Raw genomic sequence first — 22288 nt, 5'->3', positions numbered from 1 at the left:
AGTATTACAGGTATTATTGTTAATGGGCAAGGCATACTGATCCCTCAGTAAACTGATGGCATGCACTTGGTTTTTTAGGAAAATGAATAATCAATATGACAGAATCACTCACCCAGTCTGCACCTCCCACATTTTAATGGTTTTATCCCTCGAGGCAGACACTATATGATCTCCATTTGGCATGACTGCTACTGAAGAAACATTGTGATCATGGCCTACATAAAAAAAAAGAAAATTCCATTTAGTAGAGTGCCACAGTCCCATTAACACCATACATCATACATCATTTCAGTGTTTACAATTGTCATTTTCCCCTGGGAATATACACGTAACCCAACAAATATGGAAAATAAATACTTAACTGTAACTGTAGTTCTCCAGTATTTGCATCTTCCATGGATTCACATGCTTGAATTACTCACTGCTGTAAGAAATTGGGTTATTAGATGAGGTAGGAAAATACCCACCTAAAGTAATAAAATTCTTCTCCGGGTGAACCCTTAAGTTCACTAAATTAACCTGAGCTCAACACACTGCTAGCTATGGCACAGAGCATGTAGGAGTAGCTTAGACACAATGTGTAAAGTATCTATGCAGTATTAAAAAGGAAACATTATTGAAATTCAAAACAATAAAAAACAGTAAAATTTAACAAACAAAGGAACACTAACATGACAAAAATCCAAAAAGGGGTACCAGAAATATGATTTTCTTAAAGTTTTAAGTAGAAATAGTGTCAATTGTAGCTGTAGAACAGAACCTAGGAACAATTTGAAAGGGACTGTGATGGAGCGTTGGTCTGATACACTAACCAGGTTCGTCCTGGTCATAGATTTTATCTTCTGACTTTAGTCCTTTAAGTTCCAATCCACAATATGAGCACACTTCTAAAGCCCTCACCCAGACCAACTCATGGGAGGCACTTAAAGACTTGCAAGGTGGCAAGCAAAGGCCAACAGGAGGGTCCAGTGCAGGTGCTTCTGGTCAGTTATGGAACGAGGCCTCTTGTAGCTGGTTTTTCCATGTAACTTTAACAAGTGGTCAGTCTTATGACCCTTTGAGTCCACTTCTTTGCTCTTGGTACAAGAGGAACAGCAGGACCAGTCTTCTAGACTTCAAAAGGTTAAGCAGTTTCTGAAGTGGGTGCATGGAAGTGCTACATTTATGCCTGGCAGGATCACATTGGTGAGATTGACCCCTGGAGACAGCCTAACCAATTTGTAAAGTTCCATGGGCTAACCCTACCCACTTTGGGCATTTTCAAGAGGGCCAAAGTCATCTGCCACACTAAACTTGGGGACTGAAGGCTGGTGTGTGTGGTGTGTTGTGTGTGTGTGTAGGGATTATACTATGTTAATCATGGTGTCCACCCACATCTAAAACTAAAAACTAGCATTAGGTAGTTCCTATACTCCACCCTCTCCCGAACTCAGCAACGGAGCTTTGGTAAAATCAAATCTGAGCTTTCAGCAACCAGACAGTGGATAAACACAAAGTATATTGGCATTCTGTCTCCCCCCTCCTTACAAGTGTGTCCCAAATGTTATATGCAAATCAGTAGTACTTAAAACAGCTGTGACGGTGGCTGGCTTAGGCGGCGCTGCGGTGAGACGTGTCCCCGAGGAGCTCCGGTGCTTCACAGCCTATATGAGCCATTATAGCGGAGCTGGGGTGCTCTAAAGCGGTACCGGGGGCGAAGGTTGACAACTGCGACTCGAGGCAATTGTGGGGAGCAGCGGATCGCTTAGTGACATACCTACGAGCTGGCAACGGCTGCAGTTGGCGAGTCCGAGAGCTGAGCCCGCCATTTTGTGACGCCTGACGGAGTAGCCGGATCCGCGCCGCCTGGCGAGATTGCTGTCCCCTTTGTGCAGGCTGAGGGGTCTGGACTGGCGGTGCTGCACCGAGGGGCTGAGGCGGCGGATCATGGATGGGAGCTGGATGCGATGGAGCACTGCGGGGAGAGGCGGCGGCGCGGCCTGAAGAGGCCTCTTCCGTGGAGTGCACTGCAAAGAGCCCGGGCCGCCCCTGCGGTGGGAGCTACCTGAGGCCGCACGGAAGCTGGTGCACCGGTCAGGCTTGGCTTGCGGCTGCCCGGAGGGACGTGTCTTAGTTGGGGGGGGGGGGGGGGGGGGGGGGGGGGGGGGAGTCGAGAGCCGTACCTAGGAGTGGACCCGGGTGGGGGTCCTGCCTTTTCGCTGCCCGAGTGATCTATCTGGGCCCTGATTCAAGGGGGCCTGCTATGCGGTGGAGGCGAGAGCAGAGGACTGGAGGCCAGCACTCGCCAGGGAGGGAAGCGGAGGAAGACCGACGAACGGCACCTGGCAGTTGCTTTGGTGGGGCCTGCGCTGGGGTAGCCAGAGGAGTGGCAAGGAGGCATCGTAGACTGGCGGAGCTTCCTCTGCAGGCCACCCCCTGGTTGTTGTGCGGGAGACAGACTCCGAGAGAGGGCCTTCTGCTACGGTGGGTCACCGAGGCCTATTGCAGGTGCGGCGTGGCGGGGAACTGGGGGCCATATTTGGGAGCGCTGGCCCGGGCGGCACTGGGAGGCTCTGGACATTGCGTGTTGCTGCCTCCGGGGTCCTGCTCTCCGCTCTCCCCGTGCCGCCATTTGGGCACTGGCTACATGTGACTTGTTGGGGCCTTGAAGTAAGTGGCGGGCCTCCGCAGGACTTGCAGGTGAGCGCCGTCATTTTGAGACCCGGATTCGGCGTTTTGCTGCCCCCGCAGGCTGGTGCTGCGGCTGGGGCCCCCTACCTCTACCTGCGCTGATGTATTGGGGAAGGAAAGGAGCCTGTGGGTGGCCTGGTGGTGGAGCTGTGAGGGCCTGCATCATTGAGTGTGAGGAGAGCACGTGGAGGCCGCCCATGAGACTGGTGAGCTGGGGGTGTGGATGCGGCCTGGTCTGGACAGCAAGGAGTGGCGTGAGCCGGCCCACCCCCTTGATTAGGGCCCGCTACTGAGTGGCCCCCGTGCATTGGTTTGTCCTCGTTGAGGTGCATGGGAGACTGGTGGAGGGGTTGTGGAGCAGGTGGACAGCACGGACCATGGACTAACTTACACAAACTCTTTAAACATTCTGCGCTCCTTGGTTACTTACTGCGGGGGGGTGGGGGTAGGGGAGGCACATGTTTGGTGGGAATGGCTGGTTCTTTGCATAGCGGCTTCCTGAATTTGCTGGCCCAGGAAGGGGAGTGGACCCTGGATTAACTGGGTCCTTCTTGTGATCCTGTCTCTGGGGAGGTGGGGTGGACAAGGGCTTCTAGGGAGGTGGTACTTGAGTCTGGGGGGTTGCGGGCTGAAGGGGGGGGGGGGGTCACTGCGCATCTGGTCCTCTGGTTGCTTCCTTGCCCATCGCTAGATAGAGTTTGCGGTGTCCGGGGCTGGACGGGGGTCCCTTCCTGGCACACAACTCCTGGCAGATACAGAGTGCGCTGCTTGGCTGCCGGCCCGCAGCTGCGGAACTGGCGATGACACGCTATAAAGGGGGTAAGGCCGACCAGGCGGTTACCCCCAGGGACAACCCGGTGGTGGCCATGTGGGGTAAAGCAGGTGCGTCGGCGCCCGCTGAGGGACCACCGCAAGCTGTTGGGGACTCACAGCCAGTGACCCAGGCCTTTATGACCTCCTTCATGTCTGAACTCAAGATGGAAATTTGCTCCCTGCGCTCTGAGGTGCAGTCCTGCGTGCGGGAACTTAGGAAGGATGTCACCGTCCTGGGAGATAGGGTAGACGGGCTAGAAAAAACGGTGGACGCCCGCACGGAGGACCGCACGGAGGACAAGGAGCAATTGTGGCAGCGCTTGGCAGCGTTGGAAGAGCAGAACATCGAGCTGCAAGTCAAGCAGGAGGACTTGGAGAACCGGAGAAGCCGGAACAACCTCCGTATCCTGGGAGGGGGGGGGTGGGTTCCCTATCGGGACAGAGGGGAAGGGCATGATGACCTATGTGGCGCAACTCCTCTAGGAGGTCTGGGGGGGATGAGGACGCTTCCCCGCCGGCTTTGGACCGGGCACACCAGATCTCGGGGCCCGCGGGGAGACTGGGACTTCTCCCAGACATTTTAACACAGGTGCACTTTTTTACAGAGAAGAAGGCTATCTTGAAGGCAGCAAGGGACAAGCCAGATCTCAGATACGAGGGGCACAAGATACAGATTTTTCAATACTTGGCACCCAACACCATGCGCAGACGCCGTGCCTTCAGGCCAGTGACTGAGAAGCTGCAGGCCCTAGGCATCTCATATCAATGGGGCTACCCTTTTGCCCTCATCTTCCAGCGGGAAGCCAAACGAAGAGTAATAAGGTCCTACCGAATGCGGTGCAGCTGCTTCGACTGCCGGAGGTGCCGTCAACCAGCCCTTCTCGAAAGCGGCGCCAGGAGCGGGTCCCGGCCAAACCGTCTTGGACCACCGTCCAGTGACACCGCTGTTTAACACTTATGGACGTGGAGGGACCGTCCTCTGACATGGGCATGGCGGAGCTAGCGTTGATAACGAAGCCTGGGAAGGACCCCGCGCTCTGTGCGTCTTACCGCCCCATAGCTCTACTAAACACTGATCTTAAAATATATACCAAACTACTCACAAAACGCCTGGATACCTATATGCCAGGGCTCGTAGACCCGGACCAGGTTGGCTTCATCCGAAATCGGCAGGGAGCGGGTAATGTGCAGAAGCTTGCGCACCTTGTGGGGAAATCGCATCACTGGAAGATCCCGGCCTGCCTTCTCTCGCTAGACGCGGAGAAGGCGTTTGACCGAGTTGACTGGACCTTTCTTCGGGCGGTCCTGCAGAAGGTTGGACTAGGTCCAAAGATGATCATGAGGCTCATGGCCCCATACATAGGGCCGCAGGCCAGGATTCGGGTCAATGGAGCGTTCGCGCGCTGCAGGCGTGTCAAAGGCGCGCCCAAGGCAAGCCCGTATGCGCCCGTCTGGGACTCGGGGCTCAAACCTCTGCCCCCCGTAACATCTCAACCTTGAATTTTACTTTCACGCAGCTGCTTGATCTCCGCTGCTACCTTCATTCCCGCTGCACCAGCCTTAGGACGGCTGATAATTTTGGTACCTGCCCTGGCTGTAATTTCACCTTTAATGTCCACCTTGATGGCTCAACTAAAGCTATCATGCCTGACATAACTCCTCCCCAATCTACTCATTCTTCTTTTAAAATAAGGCTTAAAATGCCCAGTAAATTTCTCTTTTTAAGCATCAATTTTCGTTCCCTCCCCAAACACCAGGCTGACATTTTTTATCTTCTTGTGGACCGGCAACCTGATGCTATTTTTCTAACGGAGATCTGGCTCACCGACTGCTCGGGCCCTGATTTGGCACGTGCCCTGCCTTCTAATTATGTCATCGTTAGGAGGGATAGAGAAGTCAGGACCGGTGGCGGGATTGACAATTTTAAAATCCAATTTCTGCTGTAAATTTGATGCCCTTCTCATTCCAGACTGTGAAGCTGCTGCTTTTAAACTCACTGTAACCCCACACTTCACCCTTTCGGGTATACTCATGTACCGCCCCCCGGGACCAGCTGGCCCCTGGGCTACTAAGTTTCCTGATTTTATTTCCCCTCTGCTGCTCCAAGCGGCCAATTTTTCCATCTTGGGTGACCTTAATCTCCATCTTGAGGACACCAGCTGTAATATTGTTAGCACCCTGATTTCTGATTTGGCAGCTATGAACATCCTACTACTAAATAATGGCCGCACACACACAGCGGGACACTTTCTACATCCCATTTTTTCCAATCTACCCTCATTAGTTTGTGGACTGCCCTCCCCCTTTGCTGGACCGACCATATTTTGGTGAGTGGTAGTCTGGAAATATCTAGTCCTGCACCTATTAACTATAACATCTCTGCCACTCCTTATAGGAACTGGACGAAGCTTGATATCGCTCAGTTCAATTCCCTGCTATTTTTAAACCCCCATACATATCACAACAATGTTACTTCTGATCTAGCAGCTTTTGAAAGCTGGATTCAAACGGCCCTTAATATCTGTCTCCCTCCCACGTGCAGAAAGTTTAATAATCATCGTCCCCCGGCCCCTTGGAACACAGATGACTTAAAAAGAGAAAAAACGAAATCCAAAAACTTGGAACGTCGATGGCGAAAGAACTACTCAGCTGAAGCAAACAGCACTAGCAAATGGGCCTATCACTCCCTTTGTCGAGTGACGCGTGCTGATTATGTCTCTGCATCTATCCTACAGGAAAAACACTGTTCTAAGACTTTATTTAAAATGGTCAAGGACCTATCCGGTGCCACCACTATACAACCTTCTCCCACACTTGACTCTACTCAATGCGAAGAACTTGCGCAATTCTTTGTAAATAAAGTAGAGACTATTTATTCTTCATTGGCCAGTTCTTCCCACCCCTTCCATGGTCTCCCCTGATCCTGAAAATTGTGCAGATTAGGCAACAGTGCCATCTCTTGAATCCTGGCCTCTTCTGGACATGAAGGCACTTTTGTATCATCTTGGACATATCAAATCAGGATCCCCATGTGATATTCTGCTCATATCTGTTCAGCGACGGATTGCCCCGCCCTCGATCAACTACGTTCTTAATCGACTCAATACCTCTTTATTGACTTCTACTGTTCCTCTTAGTTGAAAGCATGCAATGGTGGTCCCACTGTTAAGAAAATCCAACGCAGACCCTGCTCTTCCTTCTAACTTTCATCCTATGTCTCTTACCTGTTTTTTCTAAAATCTTGGAGAGACATATAAACGGCCATTTGTCAAAATTTATTTAAACAAATGGATTGCTTCACCCCACCCAATCTGGCTTCAGGAATGGCTTTTTTACAGAGTCCACTCTACTCGGAGTCACAGAAGCTCTTCGTCATAACATTGACAAGGATAAGACCATGACCTTGGTGCTCCTCGACCTGAGCACGGCTGTTAGACCTGACACCTTTTGGCGTGGTTCTTCCCCCATCTTTTTGCCTCTGACTCATGTGTTTTGATGCTGTGCTGGATTTCGTTTTTGCTGATTTAGATGTTTTGGACACTCTGCCACTGCTGATCAGTGTCAGAGTGTAAGTGCTCCCTCTGTAAATTGTGATATTGATTGAATATACCTGATTGGCATATTTGTAGCACCACGAAGTCCCTAGTAAAGTGCACTGTGTGTGCCAGGGCTGGTGATGACAAATGCTACTAGTGGGCCTGCAGCGCAGATTGCGCCACCCGCATGAGTAGCTTTAAAATGGACTCGGGCCTGCCAGCGCAGAGCCTGTGTGCAGTCAGTGACTGCCATGTCAGCCTGGCCAGTGTCCCCACTGGCTAGGCCCAATCCTTCCCTGTCTGTGCACATCAGTCACCCCTATGGAAGGCTCAAGGTACCCCCCTGGGCAGGGTGCAGTGTATGGATAAGGTAGAGCATGTGCTAGTGCAGGCACTATGCTCTGGTAGTGGGCTACAGCCCTTTTGTGTGCTCACTGCTGTAAGGCTATCTTGCTCCATAGAGTAACATGGAGGGGGGCTGGGCCCATGTGATACCAGCCTATCTCCCCATAGGAACAAGATGGGACATAAGTGAAAGATATCCCTGGACTCAGAATTTAATGACACATCTTTTAGTGAAGGGTGTTTTTAAATCCTGTGTTGGAGAATAGCACTTTTAGAAAGTGGCTGTTCTCTTGTCTAAACCTTTTTCTGTGTGCCTGGGTTTGTGGAATGTCTGCCTGGTCTGGATGTGACAGGAAGGGGCTGCAGAGCCCCAGAGGAGAGGGTCGGAGCCATCCCGGGGATGAAAGGGCACATCTGCCTGCTTGGGAGGAGGGAGGAAGGAATGCCAGATAAGTGCTGGGCTGTGCCTGCCTACCTCCCCCACATTCGCTCTCTCCTGGTGGTCAACTGACCCCACTGGCCCTGAAGCTGACAGGAAGAAGAAAGCCAGAGACACCTCAGTGCTCCGCAACCCCCAGAACTGGTTTAGACTGGACCCAGGGCCTCCATGCACCAAGAACTTCAAAGACATTGGGGGTATAAGGAAAGGACCCCTGTCTGCAGAAAGTTAGATTCTGAAACTCTACAATCAAGACGGACCCTCTGCTGGAAGGAGGACGGCGAGAGAACTAAAGGAAGATTGCCTTGCTGTGTGCTCTAAGGGCTGACCTGTTCTGCTGTATCACTGGAAGCTGAGGAGGGGAAAGGGACTTTGCTGTGGGCTGTGTCCCTGCCTGCTTGAAACTGCTGAGACTTTGCTGTGTGCTGTGCCTACAGCTTGAATCTCCAAGGGCCTGAGAAGAGCTGGCCCCCTGTCTGCAACCCAGGGACATAAAGGTTGCCCAAGGACTGCCAAGACCCTGCTGTGTCCCCTGAAGCTGCTGTGGGCTGAAGAGATCGTGAAGCCCTGCTGTTTGCCTGACCGTCGACCCTCTGTTTGGCTGGAGGGTGCTGCGCTGTGCATGGTCTGCCCAACCGGCTGCTGTGCCGTGCTGTGAGGTCGCCGTGTTCATCGACACGTGTTATGTGCAGACTGAAGGTTTGTGAGCCTTCCCCGAGCAGAGCGCACTAAAACAACCTGGGTGCAGCTTCACCACCGCGACCCGGGGTCAGTAAACCCCCGACGAAGGGCCCCGTACCTTGCTGGTACCAACGCGACCGAAAGCGAGCCCGCTGCTCTCCGATTGGCCGAGAGAGCCGGGCCCCCTCACCAAACGCCGCGACGGGATTGGCCCGTGCGGCGCAGCGTCATCACTGTTGCCGTGCGGTGATTGGCTAGGGCGAGGAGCGTCATCGCAGGCTTGACCCGGGAGCCGCACTGCCATAGGCTGACTCCCGGGTGCTGTGGAGGCTCGCCCGTTCTGCCGCGTCTGGATTGGCCCGCTCGACTGGAGGAGCCGAGAATTCACCGCGATCACCGCCGGGCCCGGGGAAGACTGACCTGACCTCGCCGAGGGACCTGAAAGAGTGCTCCAGCCCCCGGCCTGCCGTCTCTGCTCCCCGCTGCTCCCTGGAGAACCGAGAGCGGGCGGTGGAGCGTCCTGAGACTGGCCGGGCTGGAGCGCTAGTGAGCGCTCGCCGCGAGGTGCGCCTGGAGGGGAATCCCCCCTCCCAACAGCATTGCGGTGAGACGCGCTAGAAGCGCGAAGGGTCCCCGACGCTAGGGGCCGGGTCCCGTTTATGTTATAAAACATTGGCATGATCCTTGGCTCGTTTTGAGAGCGAATGGCATATAAATCAGTGGCCATATTTTTGAGTGCTGATTTAAGAGACTAGAGACATTTGTTTTGAGAACTTCCTGAGATTAAGAAAGACCAATTAAGAATTAAGTGCAACCTTGTTCTAGGTGAAGTGTTTAACGTGCAACCTTTAAACTAGAAATGCTATCTGTTCTAAAGAAGTGATTATCATGCAACTGCTTCATTTACATGCTGAAACTAGATAAAGTTATATTTTATATATACTTACCTGTGTGGTCTCAGTTTGTGGTGGATTGGGAATTGCTGTTGTGTTAAGTGCAAATGTTATCCACATTGTCTCCGAGTTTAGCCTAGACTGCTCGCGCCATGCTACCTAGAGGGTGAGCAGGGGTTATCTCAGAGGGTTATTCCGTTGCCCTGACCGGAGCTAGGGGTCCCCACTTGGGCCAAGGTACTTACCTTTGCCAACCAGAGACTCCCGGTTCTAACAACGGCTTTTGACACGGTCTTGCATACTGTACTCCTTAAGGCCCTTCAGTGCTCGGGTGTTACCGGGACAGCCTTGAGCTGGCTTAGCTCGTTCCTTTCTGATTGAGCCTTGCAGTTTTTTCATCTACCTCTAAATCCAAATTCCATCCATTGCCTTTTGGAGTTCCCCAAGGCTCAATCCTCACCCCTTTGCTGTTCAATATTTACATCTGACCACTTGCTGTCTTAGTGGAAGAATCTGGCTTGTCGCTTTTTTCATACGCTGACGACACCCAGATTCTCTTTTCTCTGTCATACCATAAACCATCCGAGCCCTCGGCACTTATAGCCAGCCTCAGTAAAGTTATGACATGGATGAGCGCCAATTTTTTAAAACTCAATGGCGATAAGACTGAGGTTTTGATCCTTGGCAAGGACCGCAGCCTCTGGGGCCCCCAACATTGGCCTCCAGAAATGGGTTCGCTTCCTCAACCGGCTACTCAGGTACGCAACCTGGGTTTTATTATAGATGAGTCTCTCTCTAAGCGGCAGCAAGCGACCAGGGTTGCGGCCACCTGCTTCACCATTTTGAAATGATTAAGGAAGATAGTATGGATGCTCCCTCCCCACACTCAGCGCACTGTGGTCCAGGCCCTGGTTACATCCAGGCTGGATTATGGTAATATCCTCTATCTGGGTATCAACAAGGAATTCACGCACAAACTTCAGTGAGTCCAAAATTCGCCTGCGAGACTACTCTGCAGAGTGCCTAAAACAGTTTCGGCATCCAAGTCACTGACTGATCTCCACTGGCTTTCAGTGGAGAACCTCGTAAAATTCAAAGCCCTCACGTATATGTTCCACATCAAGCATGCCAACGCCCCCGAATATGTACAACAGCTTGCCACCCCTTATGTTCTCACCCGCACACTCCGATCCTCTACTCAAGGAAATTCCAAGTTCTGAGAATTAAACTGTCCCGCATGGGAGGTCGCTCCTTCTCCTAGATTGGCCCTACTCTCTAGAATTCACCCCCACTGCCCCATCGGCTACAAACTGATCTTTTATCTTTTCGCAGATCTATCAAAACTTGGCTTTTTAGCCAATAGTTTTTGCTTCTTTTTTCATCCTGCTTCCTCTGTCAGCGCCGGGAAACCCTTTGGGGTAGCTGTGCGCGGTTATATAAATTTAAATAACATAACAATGGTCAGCTTACCACGCCATGCTCTATTCATAGGGGTACACGGCAGGGGTGCCCTCTATCACCCCTGCTGTTTACCCTTATAGTGGAGCCCTTGGCGGAGAGGATTCGCCAGGCACCTGATATTTATGGTATCCCCCTTGGCTGCAGAGAAAAAAGGTGGCGCTGTTTGCGGACGATCTTATGCTCACCCTCGCGCGCCCTCGGGAGTCCCTTCCGGCATTGCACGCTATACTGTGCCTCTTCGAGAGGGCCTCAGGTCTCAAGATCAACCATGACAAGTCTTGGGCCCTTAATCTTACCATCCTGCGGGAGGAGATAACCCCCCTGAAGGACCCGGTGCCCTATCAGTCAATGATTTTGTGATCTGACCATGTAAGGTGGCTTGTTGTACTGTAGACAGTATGGAGAGTGTTAAAAAGGACTAGATCTATCGTGCATCATGCTACGTGAGAAGGCGCATCATTAATTTTTGTTAATTCAATCAATCAATCAATCAAAACATTTATATAGCGCACTACTCACCCGTAGGGTCTCAAGGCGCTAGGAGGGGGGTGGGGGATGCCGTTACTGCTCGAACAGCCAGGTCTTGAGCTTCTTCCTGAAGGTGAGGTGGTCCTGGGTCAGGCGAAGGTCGGTCGGGAGGGAGTTCCAGGTCTTGGCGGCTAGGTAGGAGAAGGACCTTCCTCCTGTAGTCGCTCTTCGGATGCGTGGGACCTCGGCGAGGGCGTGGCTGGTTGATCTGAGGTGGCGTTTGGGAGCGTAGAAGTTGATTCGGTTGTTGAGGTAGCTCGGGCCTTGGTCGTGCAGGGCTTTGTGTGCGTAGGTGAGGAGACGGAAGGTGATTCTTTTCCTGACGGGGAGCCAGTGCAGGTCTCTCAGATGTCCGGAGATGTGGCTGTTTCGTGGGAGGTCGAGGATGAGTCTGGCTGAGGCGTTCTGTATCCGCTGGAGTCTCTTCTGGAGCTTGGCGGTGGTTCCGGCGTAGAGGGCGTTGCCGTAGTCCAGTCGGCTGGTGACGAGGGCCTGGGTGACGGTCTTCCTGGTCTCGGTGGGGATCCACCAGAAGATCTTCCGTAGCATGCGTAGGATGTTGAAGCATGATGAGGAGACGGCGTTGACTTGTCTGGTCATGGAGAGGGAGGAGTCCAGGATGAAGCCCAGGTTGCGTGCGTGGTCCGTCGGTTTGGGTGCGGTGCCCAGGGCGGGGGGCCACCAGGAGTCGTCCCAGGCGGAGGGCGAGGAGCCCAGGATGAGGACCTCCGTCTTGTCTGAGTTCAGTTTCAGGCGGCTGGTAGTCATCCACTCGGCTACATCTCATCCCTTCGTGCAGGTTGGTTCTGGCGGCGGCGGGGTCGTTGGTCAGGGAGAGGATCAGCTGGGTGTCGTCGGCGTAGGAGATTATGTTGAGGTTGTGTTTGCGTGCGATGGCCGCGAGGGGGCTCATGTAGACGTTGAAGAGGGTGGGGCTCAGCGAGGATCCTTGGGGGACGCCGCAGATGACTTTGGTGGACTCTTTGTGTTCTTCCGTCGAGGAAGGAGGTGATCCATTCCAGTGCCTTCTCCTGGATTCCGATGTTGCCGAGGCGCTGTACTAGGGTGCGGTGGCAGACAGTGTCGAACGCCGCGGAGAGGTCTAGGAGGATGAGGGCCGCTGTTTCTCCGTTGTCCATCAGGGTTCGGATGTCATCAGTGGCAGCGATGAGGGCGGTCTCTGTGCTGTGGTTGGCTCGGAAGCCAGACTGTGAGGGGTCGAGGGATCCATTCGTCTCGAGGAAGGCGGCCAGCTGTTTGTTGACGGTCTTTTCGATGACTTTGGCCGGGAACGGGAGGAGCGAGATGGGATGGTAATTCTTGAGTTCGGTGGGGTCCGCTGTAGGTTTCTTGAGTAGAGCGCTGAGTTCCGCGTGCTTCCAGCTCTCCGGGAAGGTGGCGGTGTCGAAGGAGGTGTTGATGATGTCCCGCAGGTGGGGTGCGATGATAGCGTCGGCCTTGTTGAAGGCGTGATGAGGGCAGGGGTCGGTCGGAGATCCGGAGTGGATGGAGTTCATAGTGCGGATGGTGTCTTCGGTGCTGATCGGCGTCCAGGCGCGGAGGGTGGTGGTGGGTGGCGTTGCTGTGGTCGTGGCGTGCGTCGGTTGGATGCTGAAACTGTTGTGTATGTCCGCGATCTTGTTGTGGAAGAATGAGGCGAGGGAGTTGCAGAGGTCTTGCGACGGGGTGATGTCGTTGTTTCCGGCGTTGGAGAGCTCTTTCACGATGTTGAAGAGTTCCTTGCAGTTGTGTGCGTTGTTGTCTAGCCGGTCCTTGTAGGCATTTTTCTTGGTGGCGCGGATCAGTTGGTGGTGTTTCCGGGTGGCGAGCTTGAGGTTGGTCATGTTGTCCATTGTTGGTTCCCTTCTCCACGCTTTCTCGAGGGCTCGGCAGTTCTTCTTGGAGCTCTTGAGTTCGTCGGTGAACCATGGGGTTTTTCTGCTGCCGGGTCTGCTGGGCGGGGTCCTCAGAGGGGCGAGTTCGTCCGCGCAGTTGCTGATCCACTTGGTGAGGTTGTCGGCGGCCTGGCTGGGGTTCGCTGAGCCGGCGGGAGGGTGCTGGCTCAGGGAGGCGGTGAGCTGGTCAGCTGTGATCAAGTGTGGATAGCTATGTCAGGAGGGAAACAGCATCTGGATCGCCTGGACTCTCACTGTGCACATTTAAATCTGAGGAGTAGAAATCTTTTAGATGCGATCACATAAGGGGAGATCAGGTACATAAGTAAGGTGGCGGAATCAAGGAGTGGTCCGGGGGGGGGGCGATATACTAGGGCTCCTCTCTAGCTAAAAAGACATCATCAACACCTCCTTCGACACCGCTACCTTCCCGGAGAGCTGGAAGCACGCCGAACTTAGCGCTCTACTGAAGAAACCATCAGTGGACCCCACCGAAATCAAAAACTACCGCCCGTTTCTGGCCAAAGTCATCGAGAAGACCGTCAACAAGCAGCTGGCCGCCTTCCTCGAGACGAACGGATCCCTCGACCTCTCGCAGTCTGGCTTCCGGGCCAACCACAGCACCGAGACCGCCCTCATCGCAGCCACCGATGGCGTCCGAGCCCTGCTCGACAACGGGGAAACTGCAGCCCTCATCCTCCTGGACCTCTCCGCGGCATTCGACACGGTCTGCCACCGCACCCTGGCCACCCTGGCAGTAAACAACTCGTCAGTAGTCCTGCTTGGGGACTTCAATTACTGGCCCGACGACCCCAGAGAATGTTCTGCCTCCAAAGACTTCTCTGCCACTCTTCAGTCACTGAACTTCTCTCCTCACATCACTGTCCCCACACATGACAAGGGCCATATTTTAGACCAAATTTGGTCATTGCGCCGCCAAATTTCTCTTCCCTCTATCCTTCCCTGTATCTGGTCGGACCATTTTATGATTTCTTTTAGTATTTTTTCTGCCTCTTCTGTTAAAATCCCATTCTCCAAGAATGTGTCAGTCCGTTGTTGGAACAAGACTGACCTCACTCTTCTTTCCTCTTCTCTGGCCTCAACAGTACCTGATTTGACGGACCTCCCTCTTGAATTCCAAGCTGATGCCATCAGCTCTTGGCTTTCTTCTTCCTGTGACATCGCTGACCCCCTTAAGAAAGTCAAATCTGTCCGGCCCCACGATGCCAACAGATGGTTCACGAGCGAACTTAAAGACCTCAAACTTAGTCTCAGGCGCTCGGAGCGCCACTGGAGACGCAATTATTGTCCCTTGCTCCGCACTAGGTATAAACTCTTACTGAACAGCTACAAGAAAGCAATTGTGTCGGCCAAAACAGCTTATTTTTCAGAGAGAGTTGCTCTCTCTGTAAATAAACCCCGTGAGATTTTTTTCTCTTGTCAAGCAGCTTGCTACCTCTGACCGCACAAACATCAGTTTCGCCCCATCTCAGTCATTTTGCCTTACTCTTAATAACTATTTTATTGACAAGATTACTGCCATCAAAGCCAACATTTCCATAGTCTCAAATTCAAGCTACCTTCCCCCTACCCACCGCCGCCTTTGCTGTTGGATCACTTTCCCCCTATCACTACTGAACAATTTTTTATTTTGCTTGCTAAAGTTAAGTCCGGCTCTCCAGCTGACTGTGCCCCGGCCCGGATCCTTCAAACCCTCTTCACCTCTTGCCCTGGACCCCCTCTCACCTTGCTTAACTCTTCCTTGGCCCTCGGTTCCGTTCCTTCCTCCTTTAAATCCGCAATAGTCCTTCCTATCATTAGAAAACCGGGTTTGGATCCTTCTTCTCCCCCTAATTTTAGGCCCATCTCCCTTCTCCCCTATTTAGGAAAGATCTTGGAAAGACATGTCACCTCCTGCCTGTCCTCACACATTGAGGAACACTGCCTCCTAGCTTCCCATCAGGCGGGCTTTCGCCCGGGCCATTCCACAGAGACTGTTGTCACTGCCGTTCTGGATGAGCTCAAGGGTAAAGCGGACCTAAATCTTCCCCAGGCGTTGGTGCTCCTCGACCTGTCGGCTGCGTTCGACACGGTCGACCATGCCATCCTTCTCGACCGTGTCAGCGCAGCCGGCATTAGGGGTGTTGCACTCTCTTGGATAGCGTCCTTCCTTCAAGGCAGATCCCAGGCAGTCCACCTCGCAGGATTCTCCGCTCCCCCCCGTCCTCTTGTGTGCGGAGTTCCTCAAGGTTCCTCTCTTTCGCCTCTTCTCTTCAATCTCTACATCTACCCTCTTATTCTTTCTCTTCGTGAGCTGGGGGTCTCCGTGTACAACTACGCGGATGACCTTCAGCTCATCTTTGATCTTTCCACTCCTGACTCTCCTTCTTTTCTTAGTTCCACCCTAGTTTTTATTTTGGATTGGATGATCACGAATCACCTCAAGTGGAATCCGGACAAGACGGAGCTTGTCCTCACGGGTGGTCCCACCAATCCCTGGTCCCCGTCTCACTGGCCCCTTTCCTTTGGCCCTTCCCCTCCACCAGCTCCCTCTGTCCGCACCTCGGGCATCAAGGTTAGCAACGATCTCTCCATGCACGCCCAAGTCAGCTCCGTCGTCTCATCCGGTTTTTTGTCCCTCCGTCTTATCCGAAAAATTTCCCGTTTCTTTTCCACAACTGCCCTCAAATCGATCATCATGGCTCTCATCACCTCCCGTCTTGATTACGGGAATGGCCTTTATGTTGGCATCCCGGCCTTCGAAACACGTCGGTTACAGGCAATTCAAAACCAGGCAGCCCGCCTCATTTTCCATCTCCCCAAATTCTCTCACATCACGCCTGTCCTCAAGTCCCTCCACTGGCTCCCGGTGCACTTCCGATCCTTCTTCAAATTAGCCTGCTTAGCCTTTCTGGCTTATACCCACTCTGCTCCCCTCTTTATTGTTTCTTTAATCACTCCCTACACCCCGATTCGCACCCTCCGTTCCTCTTCTCCATGTACCCCGTTTCCGTAAATCCCGAATCGGTGGTACCCGTTTCTCGGTTTTGGCCCCCCAGTTCTGGAACAGCCTTCCGTTGTCCATTCGGTCCATTCCAATTTATTCCTCCTTTCGTAAAGCCTTAAAAACCTTTCTTTTTTCCCAGGCCTTCCCCGGTTAGCCCCTTTGGTTGCACTGTAGAATCCGACTCCCCCCGACCCCCCCCCCCCCAGCGCCAGGAAGCCGCTTGGCCGCAGTGCGCTTTATCAAGCTCCTTTTCATTTCATTTCATTTCATTTCAGCGCCTCAGCAACGTCGGAATCCAAGAAAAGGCACTAGAATGGATCATCTCCTTCCTCGCCGGAAGGACACAGAGTCCGCCTCCCCCCGTTCAGATCCAAGGCCACCCCCCGTTCAGATCCAAGGCCACCGAAGTCATCTGCGGCGTACCACAAGGATCATCTCTCAGCCCCACCCTCTTCAACGTCTACATGAGCCCCCTTGCGGCCATCGCACAGCAACACAACCTCAACATCATCACTTACGCCGACGACACCCAGCTGATCCTCTCCCTCACCAACGACCCCGCCACCGCCAGAGCCAACCTACACGAAGGGATGACAGACGTAGCTGAGTGGATGATGAACAGCCGCCTGAAACTGAACTCAGACAAGACGGGAGTCCTCATCCTGGGCTCTTCACCCTCCGCATGGGACGACTCCTGGTGGCCCACCGCCCTGGGCAGCGCACCCAAACCCACAGACCACGCACGCAACCTGGGCTTCATCCTGGACTCCTCCCTCTCCATGACCAGACAAGTCAACGTCGTCTCCTCGTCGTGCTTCAACATCCTGCGCATGCTACGTAAGATCTTCCGGTGGATCCCCACCGAGACCAGGAAGACGGTCACCCAGGCCCTCGTCACCAGCCGGCTGAACTCCCTCTACGCTGGAACCACTGCCAAACTCCAGAAGAGACTCCAGCGGATCCAGAACGCCTCAGCAAGACTCATCCTCGACATCCCCCGTCACAGCCACATTTCCGGACACCTGAGAGACCTGCACTGGCTCCCGGTCAACAAGAGAATCACCTTCCGTCTCCTCACCCACGCACACAAAGCCCTACACAACCAAGGCCCAAGATACCTCAACAGCCGCCTCAACTTCTACACTCCCACAAGCCAGCTTTGATCGACCAGCCACGCCCTCGCCACTGTCCCCCGCATCTGAAGAGCCACCACAGGAGGAAAGTCCTTCTCCTACCTGGCCGCCAAGACCTGAATCTCCCTCCCGACCAACCTCCGCCTGACCCGGAACTCCCTCCCGACCCACCTCCGCCTGACACAAGACCACCTCGCCTTCAGGAAGCAGCTCAAGACCTGGCTGTTCGAGAAGTAGCGGACCCCCCCTCCCCAAGCGCCTTGAGACCCTCGGATTTTTTCATTAATTAGTTGGTCTAGGACTGACTTTCATCGGTTCTTTATAGATTATTGCTAGTCCCTCCCCCCCCCCCCCCTTATGAGGTCGGTCCAGGTTTTGGATAGGATAGCCATTGGGTAATATTAATGCAATTGTTGGTGTGAAGGATGATTTAATCCATGTTTCTGTTAGGAAACAAATGTGGAGGAGAGCATGTCCCATATGTTGGTAGCGTGCTTGGGGAGTAATCGAAAATTTGCTAGACAGCAGTCCCAGCTTGCCGTCTTATCAACTAAGTTCTGGATCTTTGTTTTCCGAGTTGGTTGATTTAGCGTTTTTAATGGGTGGTGTGAGCATTATACTCGGATATCCACAGGTCCTGCACGTGAGGGGACCTTCGACAGCTGTTGGGAAGGTGTGGGCGCATGAGTTGGTGTCTTGCATGTCAGGCAAGCATTGGTTCTTTTTAATATTTAATCGTTCCTGCCTGGTATAGTTGAGGAGGGTTACCAGACTATTTACCTGATTTTTGTGGAAATCGGCAGGGTTTCTGGCTACTGGCGACGACCAGGCGCAGACAAGTTTACCTTAGGCGCGCTTCCGCTGCGCGTCGGCCCGGCCATCTGTTTTTGTAGTGTTAGGCAGCTGAACTGCTGACCTGGGGAACTACACGTCACTTCCGGGATGCAATCAGCTCCCTCCACAAAAACGGAACAATCCGCGGTGGACCACGGAGGCATCCCTCAGAGCGACACGTAATTAAGGTGATGGCAGAGCCAGTACAAATTAATAGTGACTTTGGCAAAGTCGCGTATATTAAAAGCAAGGAATTCGTTTTTGAACGAGCAATCAATATAAAAGCAGTGAAGCATGCTAGCACTGTACAAGGAAGCTAAAAATAGTTCTTAATGAAGTGATTGCAATGAGGAAAGCGGTTTTCCAAGAAAGGACCTATGGTTCGCATTTGTGCATGGGCTCCAAAGGTTGGCACAATAATCTTGTAAAGACTATGATAAGATTCCATCACTGAAGCAGGTGGGAGTCTTCGTGGCCCGACTCTTTTTAGTCCTTCCATGAAAGCTTTGATTACGGGTGCTCTAAACGACGATAAATGCTATTTTGTAGATATGCAGCTATTGCCGCAAAGGTGTAGTCTAATGGAGGTGTAAGCCTATGCGGACTGCTGCAAGTGTAACAGATAGCAGATGATGTTCTGTATGGAAGCATCAAGAGGGTTGATATGATTGTTACTACAATAAATACAAATCTATTCCACTTAGCTGGATTACAGGTCCCTGTGGTAGGCCTTCTAGCCTCTCTAATGATAGTCATACATTCTGGTGGAAGGTTCAACTAACCAAACTCAGACTTCAGGAGCCACATCGCAAGGTTGCGCTGTTTGGGATCTGGGTGTCTGATTTCTCCATGGCTCTGTGTGAGGAGACTGGAGATTAAATGCAGCTTTTGATGCGGAACCAGAGAGCTCCAACAGGGTTGTGAACCAAGGTTGACGTGCCCATGTGGGAGCTACCAGGATTAATATGAGATGTTTGCCTGAGCTTCTGAACCACTAATGGAATGAGTGGGAGAGGCAGAAAAGTGTAGGCAAATATCCCCGACTAGTTCATCCATAGTGCATTGCCCTCGGATTATGGGTGTGGGTACCTGGAGGCGAAACTCCAGCATTTTGCGTTTTGGTGTGTGGCGAACAGGTCTATGTGAGGTACTCCCCAACATTGAAAGTAGGGGAGAAGAACCTGAGGGTGAAGTTATCATTTGTGTATTTGTTGCCTCTACCTGCTGAGGGGATCTGCAATTTGGTTGTTCACTCCTGGGAGGTGTTCCGCTAGGAGATAAAGTTTGTGGTGAATGGCCCACTTTCGGATGTCTAGGGGTAAGTGGGACAGTGGAAGAGTGTCTCCCCCGCCCTGTTTTTGTATGTAATACATTGCTGTCATGTTGTCTGTACGAACCAAGACAACATTGCCCTCCAAGTGAGTCTGAAACGCCTTGAGAACTAGAAAGATTGCAAGTAACTCTAAATGATTGATGTGGAGCAACTTCTGCTGTTGTCGCCACAGGCCATGCACTGTGTTGCTGGAGATGAGCTACCCAGCAGTGAGGGACGCGTCCGCTGTCAGTACTATCTGTGGAACCAGGTCTATGAAGGGACGTCCTTTTGACAAATTTTGTGCGTTTCACTACTGCAGAGAGCAATGAGTACCGCGGCTTAACAACACTAGATTGGTTAATAGACCCTGTGACTGGTTCCACTGACTGGCTAAGCATTCTTGAAGAGGACGCATGTGCAGCCTGGCAAGAGGAACGATTAGGATGCAATAATTCCCAGCAGTTACATATAAACCCCAGTTGGAAGCCACGGATTGGGTTGAAACTGGAGATCTAAAGCCTGAATATTGTGAATTCTGGCTGTGCTGGGAAACGCAAGAGCTTTTTGAGTATCTAGCGTGGCTCCTAAGCAGTCCGGTGTATTGACTGGTTGAAGATGTGATTTTATCACATGGATTGTGACCCCCAGTTCATTGAGTAATTGAATTGTTCTGAAAGTGTGCTGAAGACATTGCTGGTACGTACTGGCTTTGATGAGCCAGTCGTCCAAGTATGGGAAGACATGGATGCAACGTCTTCTCAGGTGAGCAGCTATGTGATCTGGAGCCACTCCTGGGCGATGACGACCTACCCAACATGGCCGCCGCCGCAACCGGAAGTGTGGTTGGCGCTCTAGCGCCCGATTAGGAACTAGCGGCTGGAACGCCTGAAAAGGGCGACTGAGAAAAGAGTTCGGCGTTTTCGGAGCAGGAGGAAGACGCCACCGGACCAGAGGACAAGCAGCAGGGCACAGCCTGGGGGGAAGCAGAGGAGGAGACGAAGGCGGTGTGCAGCAGCGGAACAGACGAGAAGCCCAAAGACAGCAAGGAGGAAACGACGAGGGAAAGCAGCTCCAGGAGCACTGCGCTTGGGAACAGTGAGGAGGCTTGGTCTCCCAACACCACGGCCCAGGAGGGTCGTGGCAGCAGGCAAGTACCCGCTGCATGCTTGGAACTTGTAGGGGGGCTGTGGGCTCGTATACTGGGGCGTCACTAAAGTCACCCATTGTTTTTCCCTCACCTTAGGCACAGCACAATAGGGACTGGTGACGGTACACTCGCGTCTCTCCCCCCCCCCTCCCCCCCACTCTGTTTAGTGCTTAATGGAAGCCTGAGCCCGTGTTTTTTTTTTTTTAATTTTCCTTTTTGGGTCCACCCTCACCTACTACGACAAGAAGCTAGGGAGAGAGAGAGAGAGAGACAAGAAGTTGACAGAGAAGGCCCCCACATCTACACTGTTTATTTCCCTATTGACTGCCTATTGTGTTACTGTCTGGACTGTCCTAATGTTAAGAAAGTAAAACCCTGAGGTTCTGCTAATAAACCACAAACACCAACCTATATAGTCTGGGACTATTTTAGTATCAGAAAGGTGGGGTGACCGATCCCTAAGACTTAGACGACCACAGTGGTGTCAGAAGTGGGATAGACGTCTGGGAAAAGACCGAACCCAGTCATGGAAGCTATCATCACTCAGCTAGTCGAAGGGCAGTGCCACTTACAGCTAGTATTTGAGGAACAAACCAAACAAGCACAAAAAGAAAGGGAATCGTTGCAGGCAGCCTTAAAAGACCAGCAGCTCTCCTGACCGCAAACCAAAAAGTACAGGGCACCGTAATTCTTCGCCTGACCGACGCCATTTCGAGTGCATGCGTTCACTCGAACGTACCTGGGTCGGTCCTTCAAAAATTCCAACCGGGGGACGACCCGGATTACTTCTTTGTTAACTTTGAAAGAGTGGCATCCACAGCCACCTGGCCTCCAGAAAGATGGGGACAATACATCGCACCCCTCCTGTCGGGCGAATTACAGGCCGCGTATCAGGCCGCCAATCCGGTGGGGGTCACCAGTTATGCAGACATAAAAAGGGCCATTCTAGAACGTTTGGGTTGTGACCAGGAGTAATATATAACAAGATTTAGAAAGGAAAAATGGTCAACAGGCGACAATCCTATGGCCTTGTACTATCGCATAAGGGACTAGGGTAATCGCTGGTTACAACCTACCGTCTCTTCTGTGGATGAACTCACCGGAAAAGTCTACCTTGAACAGTACTTGGAGGCCCTACCATTCAGTACCAGGGCATGGATCAAACAACATCCAAACTTGACTGTCACCCTTGCAGTAGACTTAGCCTGTGCATTCCACCGTTCCCCAGAGTTTAAAGCTCCTTCTCACAAAGTCCCAACTGGACTCCCAAAGAAACCATCTAGGCCTACCCGCCCCCTTTAGAACAAAAGGGACAAACCTTTTCACAACCCCAATCCCGACCACCCACCCTAACTGCACCCTTAACAGGGCCCTCAGTGTTTCCACTGTGCAGAGTGGGGACATAAAGCTCAGAATTGTCTCTCGCGCCTTCCCCCACTAGAGCCCATTGAATTGGGGAATACCTGGGGGCGGGTGTTGGTAACTGGAAACCCCCCAGAAAGGTACAGGAAACTGATATATTTGAACGGAAAGCCGGTGTTGGCTTTTCTAGACACAGGATGCCATCACACAGTAGTGGACAGGTCCTTGG

The 22288-nt window shown here is 52.5% G+C and overlaps 1 protein-coding gene across 4 annotated transcripts in view; it reads right to left on the bottom strand.

Annotated features, from left to right (window-relative positions):
- PAFAH1B1 (platelet activating factor acetylhydrolase 1b regulatory subunit 1) overlaps positions 1 to 22288 on the bottom strand; it is a 593618-nt gene that overhangs the window by 256416 nt on the left and 314914 nt on the right. For all 4 annotated transcript variants that reach the window (XM_078679307.1, XM_078679308.1, XM_078679311.1 and 1 more), the window contains one exon: positions 113 to 215. In XM_078679307.1, the coding sequence (XP_078535433.1) occupies positions 113 to 215 (103 nt within the window). The remainder of the gene's footprint in view (positions 1 to 112; positions 216 to 22288) is intronic.

This window comes from Lissotriton helveticus, chromosome 3_1 (assembly GCF_964261635.1).
Source record: "Lissotriton helveticus chromosome 3_1, aLisHel1.1, whole genome shotgun sequence".
NCBI classification, from domain to species: Eukaryota; Metazoa; Chordata; class Amphibia; order Caudata; family Salamandridae; genus Lissotriton; species Lissotriton helveticus.
The sequence above is the reverse complement of the archived record's forward strand: the minus strand, read 5'-3'. Positions and strand labels throughout refer to the sequence as shown.